Genomic DNA, 25,272 nt, shown 5'->3' on the forward strand with positions numbered 1-25,272 from the left:
TCTCCCACACAGCTTAACTCAGGAAGCAAAGGGAACCCACGTGAAGCTCAGCTTAAGGTTGGGGTGCCTCCGAAGCAAACGCGCTGTGCATGCACACGTGTGCGTGCTGGGGGATGGGTGTGCGGGGAGCCCCTTCCTGACGTGGCAGGGCCTTCCCCGAGGACGGGGCCCCAGACCAGAGCCACCCTGGGGCGAGCCAGCTGCAGGGCAGGAGGAAGCTGGCAGCCGGCGGGGCTCGGGGCAGGAAGAGGAACCCCAGGAACAAGCTCTAAGCGTTGCTGGGGGCTGAATCACCTGAGGGGCACGGGCCAGGCCTCTCACGGTCCCCTAGGGGAGGTGGCTCTCAGCGGGGGCTGGCCAGAAGCTGTGGGGTGGCTCACGTCTACCAGTAGCTGCCCCCTCCCCGGTGGCATCTGGGTGAACTGACTCGGCTGCCGGAGCTGAGGACACGGAGCCCAAGGCAGAGCGCACCTCAGGCCTGGGGGCCGAGGGCCAGGAGCGCAGCGGGCGCTCGGGAGAGGTCCACTCCCCTCAGCCCTGTCTGCTCTGAGGGCCAGACGGGGGCTTGCCCTCACTCTTTATCAGCCTGAAGGAGTGGGTTAGCGGCCAGCGTGGTGCAGGGCCGAGAGGACACCTTCCCCCGCCGCCCGGCCCGGGAGGGTCCTAGCAGCGGAGGCCCAGCCTCTGCCCACCGAGGCAGCCAGGCCGGGAGGACGGTCAGCACGGGGCTGCGCGGGGGCGAGCCCGATCGTCACGGGCTCCCACCAAGGCGCGTTCCTTTCCAGACCGTGGCGGTCCCCTGAGGGGCCCTGCCGTCCAAGGTGGGGACTTACGTGAGCAGCTCCTTCTTTATGTCCTTGGAGAGAAACTTCAGCTTAAAGTTGGCCAGGGTGACCTCCCCGGGGTACTTCCGCTCCTCAAAATTCTCCTCCGACACTTCCTGGTCATCTGCTTCAGAAGAAGCAAAAGAATGGGCTGCTGGCTCTGACTGCAAAAAACCAGCAGGGAGAGGTTTTAACCAGCTGGCGGGGGGCCGGGCGCCCGACCCGGGGGCTGAGGGAGAGGGGCCTTTCAGAGCTACGTCCACAGAGGCGTTTTCCGGAGTCTCCTGTCTTCTGGAAGCAGGAGGAAGACACGGGAAACAGCGCCCCGAGGGGCTGGGGTGCTCCCTCACCTCGGCCACTGCTCCTGAGCTGCCCAGGAACGAGGAGACCCAGGCGCTGCCCAGCACCGCCGCTTCTGCACCCTCCGCGGCCTCAGGCAGGAGGGTCACCTCCAACTGCCCGCCCTGGGCTGCAATCTACACACCAGAGTGTACACCAAGTGCGGCTCCTTTGGGGCTCGGCATGCACTCAGTAGACAGTGGCACTAAGGAAGCGTTTGTTGAAATGCTATGATGATGAGACGGCACAACGTACAAAGTATGATAAAAAATCATCACAGCGACCTCGGGACCATGTGGCCCTACCGCCCCCAGCCAGCACGATGACCTGACCGCAGCAGGCACTTCATAAGCACTTTGACCTCAAATGCAGGGCCTGGAAGTGTTCAGTCGCCACCCAAGGGCCGGGTGCTGTGGATGTAGGGGTGAACAAGGCCAGTCCCTCCGTCCAGGCACAGGGAAGGAGTCCACGAGTCAGGAAGGTCAGTGCCCTACAGGTCGGTCTGTAGCAGACCATTAGCCCCCGTGGTGGATCGCAATTCGAATCTCAGGACTGCTACTCGCTGTGTGTCCCAGGCACGCTGTCCAGCCTCCTGGGCACCACACTTTTAAACTGGGAAAAATAGCAGCCCGTCCCAGGACGTCTGGGGATGGGAGGAGGAAAGGCCCATGGCACCATGTTGTGCTGTTGTCACTGTCGCCACTCTTACTATTACTGAACAAGGCACAGCTGGGTGGACGAAGTGCCTCAACTTAAGCCCAGCCTTCAGGAGAAACGGGGGCCTCCCAGCAGCATAGGGGTAGAGGCTGCTCCAGAGCAGGGAGCGCGTCCCAGAGGCCCCTAGACACGGGGACCAGGGGTGTTGGGGTGTTAGGGGGACCTGAGGGGGGGCTGCTGCCAGAGTTGGGTGAGGTAAGGCTAAAGAGTGGGGCAGTAGCCCTACCCACGATGGTCAAGGAGCCTCGGACAGAGCTAGAAGGAGAGTCTGAGCAGGGAATCCAAGGCCATGGGAAGGCCGGATCCAGGAGGTGTTTCTGGGGGTCACCCAATAGGACGTGGGCACCTGTGCCCAGGGCACAGGGGAGGAGAGGAAGGGCCTGGGGGTCAGCTGAGGCTTCCTGCTGGAGAGTGGACCGTCGACCATGGGGCATAGCGGCAGGCTTCTGTGGGCAGGGACCACAGGACCTCTGAGACCAGGGTCATCCGCAGAGGACATGACAGTCCTGGGAGGGGATGAGGAAGAGGGCATGTGAAGGGGGCGGGGCAACGTGGCCGGAGAGACCAGCCTGAGCCGGGGGTCAAAGAAAGGGGCAGGGAAAGGGAAGGAGCCAAAGCAGGGGCCGGGGGGGGCGGAACTGAATAAGGGTGACAGCAGACGTGGGGACACTACACTGGTGGCCCAGAACAGGAACAGGAGGGCCCCACCGGCCAGGGAGAAACCCTCCTGCCAGCCCCAGGTGGGCACCCTCAGCCAGCCTCCCTCCCCTGGGGGCTCCCCCTGAGAGAGGTGCCCCTCTTCTGAGGCCAGACATTGAGTTGCAGCCACGTGACTGAGCCAGAAGACCTAGGCCTGGGGCTCAGTCTGCTCCTCTGTAAAGTGGGGCTGCATGCGAAGCCTGTAGAGAGAGGGACCCTAGCTGGCCCTGAGGGTGGGACTGCAGAGGGGCTGGGCTCTCAGAGAGAGCTCTCACCACCCCCTCCTCCTCCTCCACAGGGACCTGCACCCCTTGCCCTCCTGGGAGTGGGGGCTGGCAAGGAGGGGAGGGCTGGGAGGGCACCCACAGGCCTGTCCACACCGTGCAGAGGCCACCTGGTTCTGAGCCCTCAGAGCAGGGCTTTGCTGTCTGGGAGGCTCTTCTCCGGGGGGAAAAGCCCTCCAGCGGCCCCCATCTCAGGTGGGTGGAGTAACTGGGAGGGAACGTTCCACTGCCCCCGGAGTGCAGCTCCTACACAGCGGCCTGGTTTGCTGCCCCTTACCAGGCAGCGCTGTGCTGGGGCTCTGGCCACTGGCCGCCAAAGGGCCTCCTGAGTCCAGGAGTTTTCTCCTGCCCCCGTCCCGGGAGCCAGGCGCCTGAAGTGTCCTGGGGACAGTGAGGAGAGGCCGCTGCCAGAGCTCAGGGTGTCCCTAATCTGGGACACCAGCAGGTTGGTGGGAGGCCCACAAAAACGAGGAATTCGGAGCCACTCCCAAATCCTCCCCCGTGGGATATGAACAAAAGCCCTTCTCCTCCCTGTGCTCTCAGAGAACCGCTCTGGTGCTGACCACTGATTCTGCCGAGGGGACAAGGCCACAGACTGGACCCACGGTGAAAATTCCTCCAAGAAGGTGGGCTTAGCTGCCCGAAGGGTGCAGGACCCTGTGTGGAAAGGGGCAGGACGCATGGAGGCTCTGCCCGGAGCGCAAGTGCGTTCACAGCCGCCCTCGGGGAAGGCACACCGACCACCAGCGCCTGCTCGACCATCTGCCAGCCCAGGACCCCGGGACCCACCTCCTCAGGTTCCTCCTCTCGCTGGCGGCTGGGCTTGGTGTAGTCCAGGGGCCGGTCCCACTCGTCCTGGCGGCAGGCGTGGCTGGACGGGGCCGAGGTCACGGAGCTGCTGGGGGCACCGGGGACGCTCTGGCCCTGGGAGGCATCAGGTGAGGCCACGCCGGGGCCGCCGCCGCCGCCGCCGCCGCCGCCGGGGAAAGCGTTCTCCCGCCTGCGGTGTCTGCGCATGCTCAAGTCCAGGGTTCCGTTCTCATCCACCTCGATGTCCGTGGCCTGCAGGGCCGAGGCAACGTCTGTGTTAGACACCACCCCCTTCCCACGTGCGCCTCCTGGTCCATTACTCAGCTCACCGGAAGCCCAGACAGTGTCTCCCCCCAAAGGAAGCAGAGCCGAACAGGAAGAGAAAAGCCTGTGAGAAGAAAGAGTCCTGAAGCTGATGTGGCCTACACTCTGCCCACTCCCTCGAGGCCTCCAGCGCCGTAACACCAGACCCTCGACACGGCAGCTCGTGTGGGCCCCAGAACACGTGCAGGGCCCTCAGACTCGGAGAGACAAGGGAGCACACGTGTGCATAGCCACTTGGGCCCCCTTAGGCACAGTGCACGGAGTTCTGAGGGGACCCACCCAATGTCTCTGCCCAGCAGGGTCAGCGGTCAGGAGGGAGAAGAGGAAAGAGTGGTAATCACCTAGCAGACCCTGGGTTTGCTGAGCCCCCTTCGTGCAGGCGGCACGTGCTCCTGACTGCAAATCCCAAGCCCCTGCTCTGCCTCAGAAGGGGCTCCCGGCGGGGGACACACCAACCTTGCTGGGCGGGTCCTGTGGCTTCGTGCTGAGGTTCTCGGGCATCTCCCAGCAGCGCGTGGAGAGGTTCAGGATGGCCGTGGCGGCCATGTGTGCGGCCTCCGCGTCGTGGGCGTAGTCGAAGCCTGTAGAAGAGGACGAAGTGCAGGGGCTGGGCCTGGGGGGAGAGGCCTTTGGGAGAGGTTTGGCTGCAAAAAGGGAACAACAGCAGGCTGATATACAACCTGAACGGGGGGCGGCCACGCAGACACAGGGTGGGGGGTACTTTGGGGTGGCTGGGGGCAAGCACACCGGGCGCAGCGACGTGAAGGTGGGCCCAGGGCTGGGCCCTCCACCCACCGCCTGCACACCCACCCAGCCCCACCCCTGTCGGGTGTGGAGAAGGCCATTTCCATCTTGACCATAACTTGGGCAGAAAGGGCAAAGCCTCCAAAGACGTTCTAGCGTCCCTGATATTTCAGACAAAACGAGCTGTCTATCAGTGAATGCTTATTGAGAGACTAAAGTCTGCAAATAGGAGGAGTGTCTGGAATATCATTCAAGGAGGAAAATTTTATCACAGCACCTCAAAAGGCTGATTTCAGTGTCGCCCCCCGCCCCCCTCCACCAATAGCCACAGCTTTGGTGAATAACATTATTGTTCAAATAAACATGATACATGAAGGCATAAAATGTTATCTTTTCTAGTAACTGTGCTATAACCATAAGATCACTCTCAGGTATGATTTCTGAGTAGTCAGGATATCGCCGGCAAATTTCCAGCGCCCCAGCCTAAGTGGGCACCTTGCAGGAAGGCATGAAGCCCCAGTCCCAACAAGTTGGAGAGACGCTCGCACTGCAGGTGGCCATTGTACTGATCAGCGTTTCTATTATTAACTTGTAGGAAACTCATCACTGCCAGTTTTGGGGGCTGACAGCAACCACCAGGGGCTGCCAGGTCCAATCTCATGTACGCTGGGGGTGCTTTTCCATTTTATTTGTATTTCCAGGGCTACTAGGCTTGCAACTCACAAATTAGTGCAATAAGTGACCCCTCCCCCCCCCCAAAAAAAAAAAGACAGGAAAGCTTGTTCTGGAAGGTTTGGCGGAATGAATTTTGTCAGTGCGAGCACCCAGAAAGTTTGTTGCTAATATCACAAATGGCACGTTGTATCCAGCAAGATGGCCCCCACGCAGGAAGCATCTGTCGGGTACCCAGGCTCGGCACAGCGGTTGTCTGACCCTCCCAGACCCCCACCCCTCGAGCTAGGATAAACTGGCTGGGAACGGACGGCCAGGGGAGGGCACGCTCGTAGGCGGAACCATGTCAGCGACGTTGTTAAGGCTGCGGACACACACGGCATGATGGACTTGGGTTTGTGTCACGCGTAGTGAGGAGACACATCCAGTTTGATGGTGAGCGTGGGGGCAGCAATGTGGGTGAGACACGGACTCTGAGAAAGCCGCCGCGGGGACTGGGACGGTTTGGGCCCCAGGCTGGAGAGGACCGACACGCTGCTGCTGAGGGTTCCTCCTCCACTGCCCCTCAGACGCTACACCTCCGGGAGCAGCTTTCCCCGACTTACATTTAAAGGCTTTCGGTGAGGTTTCGCTGGTCTGAATCTTTGGGGCAAGCACGCGCCTGCCAAAAACCTGAGCGTCAAAACTTGCGTAGTCGAAGGTGACCTTGGAGAACTTCTCCAGCTCCTTGGCCAGGTTGGCCCTGGGTGTGGTGGAGGCCACGCTGGGCCGGTGGCTTCCGTACGGAGGGACCTCAAGCTGCTTCACGAAGCACATGGGCCTGGGGTGTGAGACGGAGGTGAGAATCACGGAGACAGGACGCAAGGACTCTGTGCCACTCAGCCCAGTGCCCCGTGCCACGGCCTGGCCCAGCCATGCCTCAGACCCCGGCGCGGACAGAGACCCAGGCAGGCCCTCCCACACGTCCACCACTGCAGGGTGCCTAGGGGCCGATGTGCAGGAAGAACTGCCACAGGGAAGAAGCACTAGGAGCCTTGAAGAAACAGTGCGTGTCCCCTTGCGGACCGCGTCAACAGAGGAGGGAATGAGGAGAGCAGGTTTCTGAGCCCTTTGCAGGGAGCCCTAGAGGAGCATCCTTAGGGCGGCAGGCAGCCAAGGCAGAATTCTGGTGGTGGAACAACTTACAATTCCCCAGAGGGGAGGGAGCTGGGGTGCCTGGAGGGGACATGGAGGTGTTTCTGAGGATCAGCCTCAGGGCGGGCCGACCCAGCCCTTCGCAGCGAGGGGCCTGGCCCTCCACTGTCTTCTGCTGAAAGTCACTTGAGATGCCCCCGGAGGGGCTGCTGCAGGGGTTAGAGACAGGCAGGAACGGACGCTGCAAGCATTCGGTCGCTGTTACTGAAGCTCTGGAAGAGCTCGCATTTTTAAGTGCACAAGAGATGGTGCGAAGACACCAGCCCTGACAGCACCGCAGCCATGGCAGGAGGGGACCAGCCTGGCAGAGAAAGGCCGCAGGCTCTGTACCGTTCTGTGGAGCGGCTTGGGTACCAGTCAGCTCAGAGAGAAGAAGAGCGGAGGAGGCCTGGGAGGGCCAAGCAGTGACTTCAGTCTGGAACAGGGGGGTGGGCGGAATTAAGAAGGAGCCAGAATCTGCCTGCCAATACAGGAGACACGGGTTCGAGCCCTGGTCTGGGAAGATCCCACATGCCGCGGAGCAACTAGGCCCGTGAGCCACGAGTACTGAGCCTGCGCGTCTGGAGCCTGTGCTCCGCAACAAGAGAGGCCGCGATAGTGAGAGGCCCGCGCACCGCGATGAAGAGTGGCCCCTGCTCGCCGCAACTAGAGAGAGAGCCCTCGCACAGAAACGAAGACCCAACACAGCCAAAAATAAATTAATTAATTAATTAATTTAAAAAAAAAGAAGGAGCCAAGGGTGAGGCCCCCAAGGTGCCAGGCACCATAAGAACTTGAGTGTGACCCGAAAATAGGAGCCTGGTGCCAGGAGGTCCCTGCACCCACGATAAGGCGGCTCCGAAGGGCCTTGGGAAACCGATGGCACCAGAGCGCGGGCAGGCTCTCCGTCCCCGGGAGGGGCAGGGGGCCCTCTGGACCAGCCAGTGGCATCTGAGAAGTTGCTGGTGAGTGCTCAGGCACCCCTGGGGGGAGACGAGTCCTACACTTAATGTCTGTGCCACGTTTTGGTGGCTTCCTCAGCCAGGGCTTCCGCCAGCAGCAGACTCAGTGTCCGTGAGGCCCACAAAGCTTTGCAAAGATTCTCCCCACACCCTGGGGTACAACATCCGGAAACGTGGCCCCACGGAACACATCGAGCCTGGATGGAAAGCTCTGCATCCCGGCCACAACTGCTACCATTCTGGGCTCCTCACCGAGGGCCCGGGAGACAAAATGTCACTGCCTCATTCAGGCCTCATGAGAAACTTCTGAAGTCGATAACGCTGTTGTCCCACTTTTACAGGCAAACAAACTGAGTCACATTCCTGGGGCACAACCTCCACATTTGGCACCTGTTTGGCCCCCACCGTGGCCTCACCAAGCCTTACCTGCCTGGCAGTTTGACATTTTGTCAGTGACTTGGATCAAGGCAAGAAAACCGACAAGAAGCCAGAAGGAACGGAATAAGATGGAGGAGGGAAGCAGTTTCCACCATCGTGAGCGCCCCCTGGTTGAACGAAGCCAACTGGAGAGCAGGGCGCCCCAAGGACAGGGCCACAAGGGCTCCCCAGGGCGGGAGGGCGAGGCCCGGCCCGGAGACCGCCTGCACGTGACCCGCTGAGGCCAAGGCGGGAGGCCACGCTCCTCAGGCAGAGGCCCCGCCAGGCACGTGCCAGGGAAGGGACAGGTCGGGGACGGAGGTGGCCCGCCCACCTCCAGACCGTGGTCTGTGCCGTCGCCCATGCTCGTGGCTGCCGGGCGCCGGGCCTGGGCAGGGTACGGTGGGCCTGGTCTCCCACACTCTCCTTTGGGAGACAGACGTGGCACAGCAGTCTACACGGGACGCCCTGTCAGTTCTGGCTCCTCGGAGACGAGGGAGCAGGGAGTCCACTGAGCAAGGACACGGGGGTGAGGGAGGGTCCCCCAGCATGGTGGGCGCCGGAGAACCGGTCCCACTGGGAGGAGATTCTGAAGGCAGGCTGCCGGGGGGGTGAGTGGCCTTGGGAAAGCTCCTCAGCCTCTGGCCTTGTTCGTGGCACCTACGGGGCCTTGCAGGTGAGGTCACACTAAGCAGACTCGTCCTGAATGGTCTTTCAGAAGCCCCCTCATTGATGAGCCACGTCTACACGCACACACGGGTGCACACACACTCACACGTGTGCATATGCACCTAAACACACAGCACCTCAAGGGTCACGGGGAGCGGCACTCCGGAGGGTGCCGCTGGCCCCCACTCCTCTCCCCGGTTCAGGGTCCGTCCTGGAGTGAGCAGCTCCCAGAGCTCCCTAGACAGCGGGGTCCTGGGCTGGGGCAGCCCCCTCTCTCCAAACAGGACCAGCGACTCCACAAACAAATCCCTGAACAATCCCAAGCGGTGACATCAGACACCCCTGGGGAGAGCAAGGCAGGGTCAGCCGTGCGGGTGTCGGTGCCCACAAAACCACCCTCCAAGTCCACCCTGGGAGACACCAGCACACACGTGCACATACACACGAGCGTGGACACACACACACAGCGGCGGAGAGGCGAGAAGCCCCCTGGGCACTTGGGGAGGCAGCCCGTGAAGCCAAGCAGGACCCTGCAGGGCCTTCCCGGGTAAAAAAGCCCCTGCGTGTCCCTGATTCTTGTTTGTAGGGGAAAAAAAAAGTCTTTAAGCCACCTAGGCCTTCCCACCCAGTTCCAAAGAGCAGGTTCAATCAGTTAACAGGACAACAGAGTCACAGGGCTCCTAGTTCCTCCTGAAGAGGCAGAGGTAACAATCTGACACGTATCTCTGAGTCATTCTGCAGAAACTAAGACCCCCACCCGGTGGAGGGTGGTGATGGCATGCCGACCACAAGCACGTGGACCCCAGACTGGCTGGAACCGTAAGGCTGAGATTCCCGAAATGTCACCCAATTACCTCACCATCAGCCGATCAGGAGAGGGTTCACGGGCTGATCACCCATCCTGGACCCTCTCCCCTCACACTGGCTGTAAAGACCCTGCCTGAAAGCCATCGGGGAGTCGAGTCTTCTGAGCACGAGCTGCCTGTTCTCCCTGCTCAGCTCTTGTAATAAACCTTTCTCTGCTCCAAACTCTGACCCAGTTTTGGTTTGTTTGGCCTCACTGCACATCAGGCACATGAACTTGGGTTTGAAAACACCCCTCCCGGTCTGTGATTCATTTCACTCACCTGAGGATCCGATCCGAATTGGAGCTATTCTTGGAAGGATCTCCCGTCTGTGGCTGTTGCTTCTCATGAGATTTGGCTAATTTTTCGGCAGCAGCAATGGGACACCCAGACAAACTGGAGAAAGGACAGGAGGACAGCTGAGCCCTCCTCCAGGCCCCACCCGTCTGAGCCAGAAGCCAGGCGTCAGCAGGAGCTCAGGGAAGGCTGTCTTCCCTATAGAGGCGGCCTTTCCCCCAGGTCTGTCCTCAAGCCCTCAAAGCACCTGCTGCTCAGTCAGCTTCTGTTTTTGGAAATTCTAAGCCAATGACACAGAGACAAAACGCACCCTAAAGTTCTTCAAGGCTCTGAGCAAAGGCACCTCCTCTGGGTGGGTCTGGGGCATGGGCCTGCCTCTCACCTCCCTCCTCTCCCCTCACCACCAACCAGAGCTGCTCACATTCTATCAGCCCACGGGCCACGAACTGCCTGCTGACCCTGGAGGACATGGACCACCAGGGTCACACGAGGAGGGCACAGGTCCTTCCCAGGAAAGCACCCACGGATGCAGCTTCGACTGTCAGAACTGAGAAACTGCCATCAGCCAGGAGAGGTGACATAATCCCAGCCGTGTCGGGGAATTTAGCCTCTTCTCAGTGATTGGACCTCAAAAACTCTGGCCAGTCCTTCCAGCTGAGTGTCACTTGCTGGAGCCACTTCACGCCCCGCCACGGCTGCAGCTACCCAGGGCTCGGGGCGAGGGCGGGGGATACGGCGACCTCTCACCAGAGGACAGCAGGCAACTCAAGCACCAGGGTCTCAGCGCCCCTACAGAGCAGCCGGGCTCGGTCCCGGCTGCTGAGGTTCTGCCTTGAGCAAAAGCTAGTGTCCAGAGTTTTCCCGGATCTCAGCAGGACAGGGTCTCTACCTGGCTCTCCCCACAGGCTGCAGGCCTCCCCGCGCTGCATGCGCCCATTCCTCCAGCCGCCCTCTGGTCTCTCGGGACCCCCACTCACAGTGGCACAGGTGCAGCCCTGCTCCCGCCCAAGGTCTGCCCTGACCTTGCACTCACCCCCCAGGGCGGCACACAGGGAGACCGTGTCCCAGGCTGGGGCATGCACTGCAGGCCCCCCCCTCCATGGCCCTCACCGTTCCCAGCCCAGCCCAGCCCAGCCCAGCCGCGTACCTTCTGTGCGTGTTACGGTTGCTGTTCACGTGGCCCTGGCCTGTGCAGCCAGGAGTGGGGCACTTGAGCACGTTCTCATGCATGGCCAATACTGCAAGACAACCGGGGGGAGCCGGTGAGCACCACCTGCCAGGGGTGGGGGGATGCCGGAGCCCCAGGCCCAGCTCACTCAGGCCACGCCCCCTCCCATGGTGGCCCTGGCCTCCCTGAGGCAGAAACCAGCTCAGCCTTACAACCTCCCTCCTCTGAACTTAATGGTCACGATTACTGCCCCTCGCCTAGAAGCAAGGACAGCGTTTCTCCTCCTGAGGCCTCAGAACGCAGACAGCGGCCCCTCCCCAGCTCCAGGGCCCGGCCTCCCCTCCTGTGTGCCCGTGCCTGTGGCCGGTTTCCAGGGGCCCTGACCCAGGCTGCCGTCTCAGGGTGAATAACGGGGCATGTGCTCCGTGTCGCCACGCTCGTAGGGCCCAAGTCTGGGCTTCTGGACGTGCCAGTCCAGAGGGACAGGGACCTGGGTGGCCACTCCTCCATGTGGACACCATCCAAACACCAGAGGCGGCCTGAGCCGCACAGAGCTACTCACTCTCCGGGGGGATCCTGTCCTTGTGGGGGCAGCCAGACAGGCTGCGGTGGTGCGGGTACAGCCCAGTGACGTGGCCGGTGCCGTCACAGCCTGGGGTCGGACACTTGATCTCACGCTTCTCAGCTCTTGCGGGATCTAAACACACAAGGCCTCTCAGTCAGGGGGCGGCCAGGAAGCTGGGTGGGAGGTGGTGAGCAGGGCGGCGGCAGGACAGCTCACGATCCTTCACTCTGGCTGTCCGGAGAGGGGAGTGACCAGACTTCCCAAGAGCCCAGAAGGGACCGTGGCTGGACCGCACGGGGACCCCGGAGAGACCGTCCACGCTGGCTGTCTGGGTGGAAAAGCCCACAGACTGCGGCAAGCCACAAACAGCGGGACCTGCAGGGCTTCAGGGAGGACCCCCGGCTGGCGGCTGGCACCTTCTGCCCTGTCCTGCTAATGTCATGCGACGGCCACTGGCTTCGGGGGGGGGAGCCAGGCCTCTGCACAGAGAGGTAGAGCTATGTGACAAGGTCTCTGCCAGGACACGTCCTTTGTATTTGACAATAACGGGGACAGAGGGGCTAAGTGACTTACCCGAAGCAGCTAATAAAGGCCTGGGCAGAAATTTGACCCCAAATCTCAGTTACTGACCTCGTACAGCCTCTGCAGGCCCAGAGAGGTCACTTTCAGTGTGGGGCAGAGGGACTGCCTCTCAGGACACGCACGGTCCCCAGAGCACAGCCAGTGTCCCAGAGAAACTTCCAATGGAGCCGTCCGTCCCCTTTGGTAGGGAAGCCACAATGCAGAAGTCACAGACCACGCTCGGAAAGCCCACCCCAGGGAGGGCAGGGCCCTGGCGGGCTCTGTGTGATTTAAATGGGGGGACGTTGTCCTTTGACCACCAGGCAGGCAGGGGCACCCTAAGGGCTCACAAGCCTCTCCCGGGCCCCGCCTTCCTGGGCTCGCTGTCGCCGGCCTCTCTGTCCAGGGCTTGTACGGCGTCTGCACCTCAGCGTCAGTCGGTCCCTGAGAACCAGTCCCACTGTCCTCCGTGGCTCGGGCCTGCTCTGCGCTGCCCAGTGCGCCCAGCCTGGCCACCTGCCTCACCGACCACGGGCTGCTTCTGTCTGGCCCACACCACCTGCCCCCGCCCATGCCCCCCAGCCTGTAAAGGCCTCAGGACTCGTCCCTGGGCCCGGGACTGCGCATCCCTGGGAGGGGGCGGGGCAGGGCCAGGTGCCCAGCCTACCTTTGCTGCAGTAGCTCTTCCGGGTGGCGTCCAGGGGCCTCGCCGCCTTCCCCGGCTCGCCCGGGCCCGGCGGGCCTTGCTCAGCGGGTGGGCAGCCCGGCTCGCGGACGGCCCGCACCTGCTCGGCCTTCAGGGCGATGGCCTGCTCCAGGAGGCCCAGGTTCCCGCGGGTCATCATGTCGTACATCTCCGACTCGTCCGTGACTGTGGACTTCTGGGACCTCGAGTCCTCGTCCTTGCCATCGTCGTCGGAGCGCACTTCCACGAGGACGGAGAACGCGGGCTTGGGGCTGGGAGGCGCCGGGCGCCGGGGCTCAGAGGCCTTCGGTGGGGGGGCGTGGGGGGCCCCGTCCTGGCAGATCACGTCAGGAGGGGCCTCATCCTCGTCCTCGTCCTCGTCCTCGTCCTCATTGCCCAGGGCCACCCTCTGCTTGCTGGACACCTCGCTGGCCACGCCCTCCAGGGACTGGGGACACAGCTCCTGGGAGCGCTCACTGGTGACTTCGATCACCTCCTCTGCGTCCTCCGGCTGGATGAAGACGTCCTTCTCCCCCTCGTCGCTGGTGGCTCCTTCCTCAGCCTCCTCCCGCACCAGGCGCACAATGCCAGCGCCCGGCTTGGCCCCCTGGCCCGAGTCTGCCCCGACCAGTGTCTCTTCAGCGATTTGGCCCAAGTTTAGGAGAGAAGTTGCAATGATCTCCTGATAGCTGCTGTAGCTGCCCTTGGAGGGGCCCGTGAGGCTGCTGATGGGATTGGATCCGAAACGAGCCTTGACGGGGCTCCTTCCTGCACAAAATCAGAAACTGTGTGGTAGGTACATGGGGAAAGAGGGCAGGTCTCCAGGTGGGGCTCCTCCAGCCTGCCCCACTGCAGCAGGGGGACACCAAACCCCCAGAAATGGGCTCGGGGTGGCCGTTTTTGTCAGCCCCTCTGCCCAGATCTGGAGATCACAGTAAGCTTATGTTGAGAGGTAGATGGAGAAATCACCGCTGTATTTTGAAGTTGAGAATTACTCTGATATTTTTGATTAACGGTCCTCCCTGTTATGTGTACTTTCTTAAATCAGGCAAATCTACATTTCATAAAATGGAGCTTAAAGAATGGATCAGATTTTTAAAAATTGTTTCATAACTGAGAAGCAGCAGAAGTTGTTTTTGAAGTTTGAGTCTTTGAATTGCCATGGCTAAGAAGTAGTGGGTGCCCCCTGGGATCATCAACAAGGACCCCCGGGCGCAGCAGCCAGCCCACATGCTCCCGCTCTAGGAGGGGCCGAGCCAGGGCCGATGCCTGAGCGCCAAGCTCCCTCCTTTATAAGAAACCCAGCAAGCGAGGGTCCCTGGCCCTGCGCCCTCTCAGGCAGAGCCGGGTCCCCAGGAGGGAGGCGGGTATGAGGACCCTCCGTGCAGTGGCTCCAAAATGGAATAAAAATCCACCTCAGGACCTGAGAGGTGAGAGCGCCAGAAGCTTGGAGGTGTTGGGGGGTTTGGGCCTCAGGCCTCAGCCACATCCCCAGGACCCTACAGCCAGCCAGGGTCTCGGGACGTGGATGTGTCCCACCTTCACACTAGTGTTTGCCAAGGGCTGGGGGCCCCGCAGGGAAGAAGGTGCCAGCAGGGAGACCCCTCAGTTCCCCCTGCCCGGCCCAGCATCCCTGAACACCCGCACCATCCCCCCTAATGCCAAGCAGACCCCTTGCCCCCCCCCCCCCGCAGGTGGCGCTCCTGAGGCCACGCAGGGCGGGTCTACCTGAGACCCCGCCCCACAGACACACAGCCACGTCCATCTGTCCGTCCGTCTCTCACACACACAGACACACACCCAGATGCACAAGGTTCACCCACAGATGAGCCTCTGGGCCCCCCGAGCCCCAAGCGCCAGCCCCTCCCCAGGAGGCCTTGCAAACGTCAGACAAGCGGCGCTTGTTCTCAGCAGGGCTTCCTCGCTCGCGGGAGCCCCGCCTGCTCACAGGCTGCGATTCTCCGGGGCCACACTAAGCGCCTTTATTCAGGAGAGAAAGAGCAACAAAGCACCTTCAGCTGGCTCGGGGCGATGAATGTCCTCCTGTCCTGATGCCGCGGCCTCGTCCTCCTCCGCAGTTCCTTCCGATTCACCAGAAACAGAGGCGCCCTTCACCTCGGCGTCCTCGCTGCCGTCGCTCTCCACGCCATAGCCCTCGTCCAGAGCCAGCTTCAGGGGCTGCGCCTTCCGCCTGGACCCCAGGTGCTCGGCCTCGGCGCCCTCCAGCTTCCTCTTCTTGGCCAGAGGGCAGCTCAGCAAACTGGGAGGGAGGAGGCCGGGCCGCCCTGTCAGCACCGCCCGGGCCCCCGGCCTTCACCCTCTGCAGTGCGTTCCCTGTCCTGAAAATCTCTCTCTGCATCTCGTCACCACCCCTCTGCCAAAGCCCCAGACTCAAGACTGGCAGGTTGACGTGTTCAAAATCTTACAGTAATTGTCCGCGTTAAAAAGGACCTGATTGTGCTTTACATTTCACTTCCTGCTTCTCTGGGAAGGCCTAACCTCAATGGCCCTGTCCACGCCAGAGTCCTTCCCCCTGGGATGGCCAGCGGTGGGGGCCGGCCCAGGCTGCCCTGCTCCGTGCCCACCACCCCCCAGGCAGGTCGTCAGGAGTGCCCAGGCCCTTCCTTCTCCGCCCCCAGACCCTTCGCACCCTCACCCACCCCCTGAACCTGGCACCGCAGTCGGGGGCCCCTGAGGTCCAGCAGACCCCCGGGATGACAGCAGTGAGAATAGCCAGCCCGTGTGTGCCGGCTCTGCTCTGGGCTCTCCCGCACAGACACCTCCGGCCTCACAGCAGCCCCGAAGGGGAGACACCGGAAAGGCACGCCACAGCCGCGCTCGGCCTCCCAGTAACAGGGTCACATGGGAGGCCACCGCAGCTCGGCAGCCAAGAGCAGAGGTGGAAGGTTCTAGACCCACAAAGGGTCCCAGAGCAGGAGAGGAGCTCCAACCCCCCAGCAGCCCAGCCTCTTTCCCAGGAACCTTGCTGAGGGCCCTCCAGCCTCCTTACCTTCGGTGCCTGGAGTACTTGCCCCGGATATGTCCCGAGCCCGTGCATCCGGGAGTGGGACAGCTGGGGGGAGACAAGCAGGAGGGGTCACCTGGGGGCGGGCCCCGTGGGGCATGGGGAGAGGGTCCGAATCTCGGGGCCCAGCCCAGACCCTCACCCTGGGAAGCAGAAGATTGTCTCCAAACAGTTCATCTCAGAATGGCTGCTTGCAGTTTGCAAAAAATTAATGAAATAACTCACCCCCATTTATACAAATGAATGGCTCGTTACAATTTTATGAGAGTGTTTAATTAAAGATCTGCGTGTATGAAATCAAGGCTGGACGACTTCCTTTTTCCACAATGAGTCTTTCCCACTGCAGGCAAACCACCACCAGGCTTCCAGGGGGCTGGGAACAGGGAACCTCCAGGGCGCCCCCAGAACCAGCACCTGAAGCTGGCCCAAGGGCAAAGCACAAACACGGGGATCCTCCATGGCCTTCAAGATGCTGCGAGGCCCTGCCAGCCGTGCCCTTCGCTGGCACACTGAGCCGACGCCCCCAGGCAGGAACAACTCTGCAAAGGTGCAGTTTTGACCCAAGCCACAGGACCCCGGCTGGAGGTGGCAGCAAAGACCCCACTCCAGATCTTGCAGCCTGGTGTGATCCCAGCTTCCCACGAAGGGAGGTGAAGCCAGGAGGGCCGATGACCCAGGAGCTGCCGTGAGACCTCGGTGGGGCGAAGCCTGGCCTCTTACAGCTCCAGGAGTTCCTCTCCCTTCACCATCATCTGTCTCGCCACAGAACCAGATGGTGGGAAGCTCTGGAAACTTCCAGTCACGGGCACAGACCACCCAACCCACTTCCCCAGGAGTCAGCTCCCCAGGGCAGCAAGGGGCCTGTGTGGGGCTTGAGGCCAGGATCCTGTGGGCTTTTGAGACGGAGAACCCGTGGTGGGAACAGGGGGAGCCCGAGCTCCTCCCGGGAGGAATCACCGCAAGGTGCCCCCATCCAAGAAGGGACAACCTTGTCGTCACGGGGTCTGAGTCCCCCTCCGAGCAGGCTCTCCCAGAGCCTGGGAGGAAGGTTGTGCGGCCCCCCCCGACACCAGTGGGCTCATGAGGCTCAGAGAGGGGCACCACTCTGGACCTCTGTCCAGACACACTGATGTGTCTAATCTGATCGATCACGGACCTGACTACAGAGGACTGTGGGGTCCCACCGGCCGGCAGGCCACACTCGCTGACGGATCAGCAAGAAACAGAACAGTCCGTGGAGGCAGGGTCACGCCCCCCAGCTCAACGGTGGCCTTAGCGGGAGCCGGGGTCTCTGAGGGGGACGCACCCTGCAGCCCCCCATGATAAGGCCACCGTGGCTCGTCTCCTGGTGTTTAAAAGAAGAGAGGAAAGGAGAGAGGGAGGAGAGGGAGAGGAAGGGGGAGGATGGGGGGGGGGGGAACATGCGACCTTTACTGTGCGTTTCCTTTCCAGACAGACAGGACTTGCTGCTGCCCAAGGCCTCTCACTCTGAAATCTATGCCCCACACTTGCTGTCACTTTCTCAAGAACTAGCTTTGAGACTCTTCACAAAAGCTCCTTGTTATTGGGGATTTGAAGCTGAGGTCCCAATTAGTCGATTAATCACTGAGTCAGTCAGGCAATTAGGTGCCAGCTGCTGTGGCACTGGCACTGCCCCCAAACACGTCACCTGCTCCGAGCCACACCTCCGCCCACCAGCTCAGAAGCACCTGGCCTCCAGCCCTGAGGGCCAGCCCCTCCAAGGGCAGTGGGCCAGGCATGCACCACATGTGCAGAGCTGCCAAGGGCCACTCTGGGAGAGGAATCTGGAGACCCCCTTCTCCCCATGTGCCAGCAGAGAGAGTACCCGTTGAAAGCGACCTGAGACCCAGCCGGGGCCCCAGGGGTTCAGTGCCAGCAGGTCACCCTATGGGCACCCCCAGGGCTGGTAGGATGCCCTCTGTGTGCTCGGGGCCGGAGGGCAGGGTGAGGCAGCAGCTCTGGTTCCAGGCCTCTGGAGCCCCTCCCCAGCACGGGGGAAGAGGGAGACCCGGCCGAGCCCTCCCGCGATGCCCCAGCACGGCGCCGCGTGCGGCAGAGACAGGGAGTGGGCAGAGGGCCTGCCTGCCGTCAGCCTGAGCGGGGTCCTGGCGATGGCTCGGAGGGATCTGAGGATCTGAACATAAACAGTAGTTCTCAGGCCGTGGCGGAGGCTGGGAGGAGCCATGCCCCAGCGGGAGCCCCTGGAAGGGACCGGCTTCCCTCCGGCCCCGTGGAGGCAGGCAGAGGGCTCCCCACTGCCTTCTGTCGCCTTGGCAGGAGCTGGCCAGTGGCTCAAGAGGAGGCCCTCAGGTGAGGACAGGCGGGCTGGGGACTGGGGCGCGGGCGTGGCAGACGGGCGTCCTTCCCGGGACTGGGAGACGCCCCAAGGATGCTCCGAGAGGGGTCCACCCACTCCCTTCTGCAGAGAGGGCGGCGCCCACCTTCCCTGCGTAAGCCACCTCCCACAGCGTGGACAGCAGATGGCCCCATGGAGACCGGGGCGGGGCGGGGCGGGGCGGTCTGCTGGCTCTTCACTGCGCAAAGGGAAAGGCCACCAGACCCGCTTGTTTTCTCTCAGGGACTCGGCTTCATGGCAGAGCAAGAGCTGAAGGGGCTCCGGGTGGGAGGAGGCAGCTGGGAGTCCTGCTTGGTCCAGGCCCACTCGCTCCTCAGCTCGTTTCCTAGCAACCGCCCCTCGCCGGCAAGCGGCTCCCGGAGTCTCTGCTTGAGCTGGGGAAAGGGCCGCTGGGGGCGGTGGGCCACAGACTCTGGGTCCACAGGGTGCAAGTCCCTCGTCCACAGAGTGAGTCCTGCGGGTACAGCTTCCCTGTGACCCGTCCTCCCGTCAATTGATTCCGAAGGGGTTCCTCTGACACCCCAGCGGCGCGTCTGCCCCAGGGTCGCTCTCCCTGTGCTGACGCCCACTGCGAAGACCCCGCCGGGACCAACCACAGCCCGCCACGTGCTGGCAGCAGGAGTCGGGCTCGCAGCGCCTGCCCCTTCCCGCGGGGTGAACGCACAATCACAGCGCCCCATGGATCGTGCCCCACGGGTGGTTCGTGGCCAGCAAGCAGTTGTGAACTCAGGCGTGAGTGGCACGTTCCACGTGGATTTCCCTCTAAGCACCGATTCTCAGAAGCGGGAAGAATTGCTGAGGACATCGTTGCTAGAACACGTCAGTGCATTTCTCCCCAGTTTCTCCATCAGATTGCATGCGGGTCTCACTATCACCATGTACACAGGGTGAGACCAAGAGATCGATGACGCTGGGCAAGATCCAGATGCTCACACGATCCCCTTACTTACACTGGTCAAGTCCGCTCTTAGAGTATTTCAAAACAAATCTACTCTGGGTCATTTTTGCTTCAAAGTTTCAAGAGAAACCTAGCCCTTCGGGTTTGCCTTTCCAATCTCCTCCATTACTTCATCTGTTGCCAAAATTAACAGCTGTTACCAAAACTCAAGTCCTGTGCCCAGCCTCCTCCCCCTCGTTGTCCCCAGGATGTCCCCAGGTGAACGTCACGTAGCCCAAGGGAAGCAGCACCTCCTCCGGGAGACCTGCTCTCCACCCTGCGGCCCGCGGCCCCTCTGAGCGTCATGTGGGGTCTCCTCCAGTGGTCCACCCGCAGACCCCTACCCTCCAGGGAACCGACCACTGTGCTCCCTGCAACTCCCAGGGGCCTGGCTTGGCTGCTGTGCCCCCCTCACCCTCCAGCCCTGCGACCAGGACTGGCCTTTGAACAGGAGGGTGTGTGATTCAGCTATTCTGGCTGCATGAATTCTAACCCTCCGAGCCTCAGTTTCCACACTTCACAAGTGGGGAAACACCACCAGCCGCCAGCGCTTCCATGAGAATCCCTGAGATCGGATGGCACCGTGCAGCTGCTGCGGGGCCCGCCACATGCGTGGGGCTCTGCGCACCGCTCCCACGTCCTTCCCCTCCCGCCTCCAAGTTACAGCCTCAAAGGCTGGAGAGATGCTGGGATGTTTTGGGGTCTCATTCTCCTGACTGGCAAAAGCCATCCACTCAGCCACTATCTGGTGAAGAATAAGATGGTCCCAGCCCCAGATGTGCTCACTGTCTAGTGAGAATCTTCACCCCTAAGAATGTAGTAGTGGCTTATGCCCTGGAACCATGCAATTAGGTGGAGAGAGCTGCTACAGGCTGGGGCAGAGGGAGCACGGAAGAACAGCACCCACCCTCAGTAACTAGAAAGCTCTGTTTGCCTCCATCCGCGAGTCTGGAAGCCCACAGAAATGTCCATCAGGGAGCGGCCATCACCCCCAAGCCCGCAGCACAGGCGGAGCAGCACCGTGGTGAACGCAGCCCCAGAGCTGCCCCAGGGGCGGGAGGTGGGCTCGGAGCCCCTTCGTCCCTCCGACAAGCCTCAGGCAGGGTACCTTGGCCGCAGTTCAAGTCTGGCCCCATCTCACAGGAAATTTATAAAAATTAGACGGGGCATCCAGAGCCCACCTGGCACATTGGGGGCCTTCCCTTCCTTCTCCAGTGTTCTGAGCCAGATGCATTGGCACTACCCCTCGCCCGAAAAGGGGGGATGCGAGAGGCTGGTTTCCTTGCCAGTCACTGGACACCATTCACTGGAGCTCTGTCTGGGCAAGATGGCCCAGGGGCCGGCCCTGGGAGCCCCGGGAAGAGCCCAGGACCACAGAACCTGCAGTCCGAAGGCCACGTGGGGTGGTGCTGGGGCAGTCCAGCACGTAAGCATTGGGGTGGCTTTCTCTCTGGCCTCCCCCCAGCCCCTCCCCTCCACACACACACAAAGGCTTTGGCCAAGCTCAGGACGGAAGCCAGCAGGCGAGGGCAAGTCAACCTCTGGGGAGGAAGCCTGGCCCCTCCTGCTTCAACCCAGCAAATTGCCGTGTGTCTGTCCTCCCTCCTGTTCAGGATGCCCGTCCCTGTGAGGCCAGCCTTGAATCTGGAAAGTCACAGAGCTCAGCCGATACATAAGCCACTGCCTGCCCTCAAGTCAGTGGAAGACTCGGGCGTGGGACAGCCTGTGCCCTCATCTCTGGCCGAGGAGCCACTAAGACAGCACCTTGCTGCTGGCTGAGGACCATGGTGACAGTCATGTCCGAGGGGTGACAAGGTGTGAGCACATCTGTGCCACCGTGCAAGGCTGGCTGCGTGGTGGCGCCAGGACCAGGTGGGAGAGGACGAGGCAGGGCGAAGACAGATGCACACAGGCCAGGCAGAAAGGGGCCTCGTCAGGGAAAGCAGGGGCCCGGGCGCGGTTGCTCAATTCCAAGCACCCAGTGCAACGTTTAGGACGAACGGGGTCACAGGCGTGCACCATGCTGGGTGCGGGCAGGAAACCTTTCTTACCTGAGGTCGGCACCTGTGGGCTCTGGGGGAGCTGAGTGAGAGAAAGAGAAACAGGGAAACTCGTGTGGGAAGCAGAACTGAAAAGGCACGTGTATCTTCACAGCACAAGCGACTGAAGAGCGGGGGCGACCTCCGTCCTGAACCCCGCTTTCCCTGGCCTCCTAGAATGTCCTCCAGGGTCTCACGGAGGGAGCTGCCTCCTCCAAGCTGGTGCTCATGTCAGATCCCCCCCCCCCCCCACCGGTGGCTGCTGGTTTTGCAGAGTTGGACAGAGGCCCCAGCTAAGACAGGCTCCCTGGGACAGCATCTCTTTCTCTAATCTCAGGGAGAAGTCAGCTTCTGGCTGGAAAGAGGACCCAGAGGATGAAGCTGGCTGGAGAAGAGAACAGGTGGTCCAAGCACCTGGTCCCTCAGTGATGGGGCCTCTGGGACAAGAACTTTCAGGAGTCTGCCTGGCAGACACTTGAGAAGCTCGGGGCGTCTGGCCCCTCCTTGAGGGCCACCCACGCCCAGGAGCAGTGTGTGCCCTGTGGGGTCGGGGTGGCAGGGCTGGCCAGGGTGTCGGGACTTGGTCCTTACCGAGCAAGCAGGGCCTCAGCCCCTCTCCCCACCCCAGTGCCAGCTCGACCCAGCAACATCCCAATGCCCTCAGCGCCAAGACTAACCTCCTGGGAGGCAGAGAGGCTAGTGATGCGAGGCTGGAGGCCTCTCCTTCCCAAACAGAACAGGTCTAACCAGGTTTTGCTTTCCCCACTCTGCAGCGCCGGGGGCTGCCACCTCATCTCCTCCCCAGCAGGTGCATCTGGGCCAAAAGCCCCCCAGTGGCCGTGGCCCTCAAATGCACCCTGAGGCTGAAGAAGCCTGAGGCCACCAGGTGCCCAGTGTAGGGGAGGAGCGTCCCAGGGGCGAGGCACTGCTGCGGGATTCTGTCCTCCTAAGGACAACTGCTGCGGAAAGTGGCATTTACAGCTTTAGGACCTGGGACTCTTGGCCAGAGACAGGCTGTGGACGGCCCAGGCCAGACTCTGCTGGGAGGGGAGGGTGGAACTCACCTCGGAGGGCCTTGGATCTTGTACGAGCTCTCTTTTCGTCATTTTCTAAGCTCATCTGCAAGTAAAAACAACTGTTCGTCATTTCCTAAGCTCATCTGCAAGTAAAAACAACTGTGCTGTCAACGGGAAGACGGCAGAGCCACCCCTGTGTCTGCAGCGTCACCTCCAGGCGTTTTCTGTCTCAAGCTTCACCGGTGCCTGTGAATCTGACACAGGAGACAAGGACAGGTCACAGGGCAGGAATGGCCTGCGGACCTGCGCACAGCAGGTGAGGCAGAGGCGCTTCGGGGCGGAGACCGCTGGCCCCGTCGTGTCCCTCGTCTCCTGCTGCCCCCAGGCTCACATCCGAGGAGGAAGCTGCAGCCACCAAGCCTTCATTAATGTCGGGGTGTCGTAACACACGGTCCCCTGGCGACACCACCCACCGCAGACTCTGACCCCGCCGTGCTGAGAGCCCAGCTTGCCCTGGGAGTTGGTGACCCCATCACTCGAGGGTCGTCTTGTCAGAAACAGGTGCCTGGGACCTGAGCGGGGCACTGTCCACCGTGCGTTGTCCCACGGAGAGCCCAGGGGGGCAGCCTGAGCTTGGGGACCTGATCGTCCTCAACATGAGCCGGGCACCCCGAAGCGTGGGCGCTCCCGGCAGCACAGGGGCCTCCAGGCACCACTGCCCAGTGGAAAAGAGCGCAGGCCATCCGCATCGTTGAACATTTTCTAGCAGCCACGTCACAAGTGTAAACAGAAGCGGGTGAAATTGATTTGAATACTGAACTTTACTTAGCCCAGTCTCTCCGAAACATTATCATTTCAACAGTATCAACAGGAAAAGTTATGAACGGGATTTTGTTTAGTGCTAACTCTTAGAAATCCTGCACATGTCCTGGACTCACGGCCCCTCTGAGTTTGACCAGCCACATGCCAAGGGCCCACGGCCACGGCACTGGCTCTGGAGGCGGGAAGCAGACGGGGGTGAGAGCTGGTAGGAGTGCAGGCCGAGGTGTCACCTGGACCCGACACACAGGCCACCCTCCCAGAGATGCTGACTCCCCCAGGAGAGAGTGAGCGGAGGCCCTCGAGGGGCACGGGGACCCCGCACTGTCCAGACCCCGCACGTCCTCTGGCCACCCTGCCTGAGCCCATCAGCTCCTGCCCCACATTCTCTGCCTCAGACCCACTTCCATGCGGGCTGCTGCCCACGCCCTGTCCTTCCAGGGAACGAGGCAGAGCCCCGCGAGGGCAGGGACGCCCCCGGGGCACGGGTCATCACACGGGATCCTCAGCCAGGTCTGGGCAGGAGCAGGAGACAGAAGGGGCCCTCTTCCCAGCAGGTGTGCCCTGTGGTCAGCGAGGGCAGGGAGCAGCCCCACCGCCCAGGCCCCCAAGAGGCCATCAGAGCAAAACCAGGCGGTGGGAAAGGAGCAGCCGGAGCGGGGCTTCAGTCCCCAGAGGCCAGCACGGGGCAAGCAGCTAAGGTCCCGCTCAGGAAGAAAGACGAGGGACTCCTCCCATTAACTCCCCAGCTCGTAAGCTAGAACTTGCAAAGTGAGCCCCCCACCCCGGGCAGCACGAACGTACAAAGATTCATGTGCTGTGTTAAGGACGGAAATCACAACCTGGGGTAATTTATGCAGCCGTCGACTCCAGGCGGTAGAGCTGAGAGCTATGCGTTTACAGCCTCCCGACAGCACGGACGACGATTACTATAATTTCTATTTTTAAAGCAGAGTTCCCCATGGACCAATGGCTCACATTTAAAGTGAAGAGAGGAGCAGGTGTCAAAGGGACTTCATTACATTTACGAGCCTTCAAACGTCGTCTGCGCTGAGCCCAGCACCGCGGCTTCCGATGCAGCGGCACAAAGGGGCCAAGGCGTCTGATTGCCAGGCCGCTCTCAGCAGAAATGCAATCTACAGCTCTTTTTTTTTTTTTTGTCAGTTTTCCCAAGGAAATTGGCGATCCTTCTGCTAGGTTAAAGCGTGCCTTGGCAATGTGGATTTCCTGAAGATAAATTATTCAAAGAGCCCAGAACAGAGAGGGTTGCAGGATGCGAACGGGCGCTGCTTGCACACTGCAAGCTCCTGTTGACAGAGCTGACAGCTGTGGCATTCGTTCTGCCAAGCACCTTTCCATTTGCAATTTATCTGCATCAAATGGTCAATAAGTGAGAAGTTCTCTCCAGTGCACGGAGCTTTGATGTGAAAAGGGAAAAAACTGAACCACGGGAGGAAGAACTAGGGTTAGCGCTTCAATATGAGAATGAGCTTCTAAGAGGCGGATGCCGCCATCGACGGGCAAGCAGGGAAACCTTGATTTCTGAGCCAGCTCCACTGGGCTGTTACTGTCTTCCTTCTCCGAGGGTGGTTCTCTGCACCCTCCCACCCTCAGCACTGGTGCCTCACGTGTGGATGGGTAGCTCATCCTGCTGGCCGCCCCGCCTTCTGCCGCCACCACAGCAAGACAGGCCGAGACAGTGAGACACTTCCCAATTTTTCATTAATTTATTTTTTAGAATTCTTCCCTTGTTCCGAGCACAAACCAGTCAAGTCTGTTTCTGAAAGGCCCACACATAGTTGAGTGACCTCCCACCTGGAGGGTGAAAGGCCCCGTCCCGGCCTAGCCGGCCTCAATGCCCCCACTGTGGGGCTAGTGATCTCTCAAGAACTGGTCCACGCTGCTTCTGTGACGCCAACTGCATTTCACCACCAGCGGCCTGTCTACGGCTGCCCTGGGCTCCCTAAACCAGCTCTTGGCTCTAATTAATATTTCAGTCGTTCTGTCTTCAGTAGGAAAACCATGGGAGAATAATTTGCAAACGCAAACACACCCCGTTTGGCCACGTCTCTTTTTTTTTTATTATTTATTTATTTATTTTTTGGCTGCGTCGGGTCTTTGTTGCTGCGCGCAGGCATTTCTCTGTTTGCTGCGCGCAGGCATTTCTCTGTTTGCTGTGAGCGGGGGCTACTCTTCGTTGCGGTGCATGAGCTTCTCATTGCGGTGGCTTCTCTTGTTGTGGAGCATGGGCTCTAGGCACGCGGGCTTCAGTAGTTGTGGTTCGTGGGCTCTCGAGTACAGCTC

At 61.2% G+C, this 25,272-nt stretch overlaps 1 protein-coding gene across 1 annotated transcript in view; it reads right to left on the reverse strand.

Moving 5' to 3' along the window:
* MYT1 (myelin transcription factor 1) overlaps nt 1-22,252 on the reverse strand; it is a 36,662-nt gene extending 14,410 nt beyond the window's left edge. The window contains exons 1-12 of the mRNA XM_059895832.1: nt 22,198-22,252; nt 21,146-21,176; nt 15,766-15,828; nt 14,768-15,015; nt 12,738-13,523; nt 11,507-11,641; nt 10,924-11,014; nt 9,762-9,875; nt 6,019-6,233; nt 4,454-4,578; nt 3,653-3,925; nt 834-988 (exon numbers count right to left, since the gene is read on the reverse strand). Coding sequence (XP_059751815.1) covers nt 834-988; nt 3,653-3,925; nt 4,454-4,578; nt 6,019-6,233; nt 9,762-9,875; nt 10,924-11,014; nt 11,507-11,641; nt 12,738-13,523; nt 14,768-15,015; nt 15,766-15,828; nt 21,146-21,176; nt 22,198-22,252 — 2,291 coding nt within the window. The remainder of the gene's footprint in view (nt 1-833; nt 989-3,652; nt 3,926-4,453; nt 4,579-6,018; nt 6,234-9,761; nt 9,876-10,923; nt 11,015-11,506; nt 11,642-12,737; nt 13,524-14,767; nt 15,016-15,765; nt 15,829-21,145; nt 21,177-22,197) is intronic.
* Between the last annotated feature and the right edge of the window lie 3,020 nt (nt 22,253-25,272).

Source organism: Balaenoptera ricei, chromosome 15, assembly GCF_028023285.1.
Source record: "Balaenoptera ricei isolate mBalRic1 chromosome 15, mBalRic1.hap2, whole genome shotgun sequence".
Taxonomy (NCBI): domain Eukaryota; kingdom Metazoa; phylum Chordata; class Mammalia; order Artiodactyla; family Balaenopteridae; genus Balaenoptera; species Balaenoptera ricei.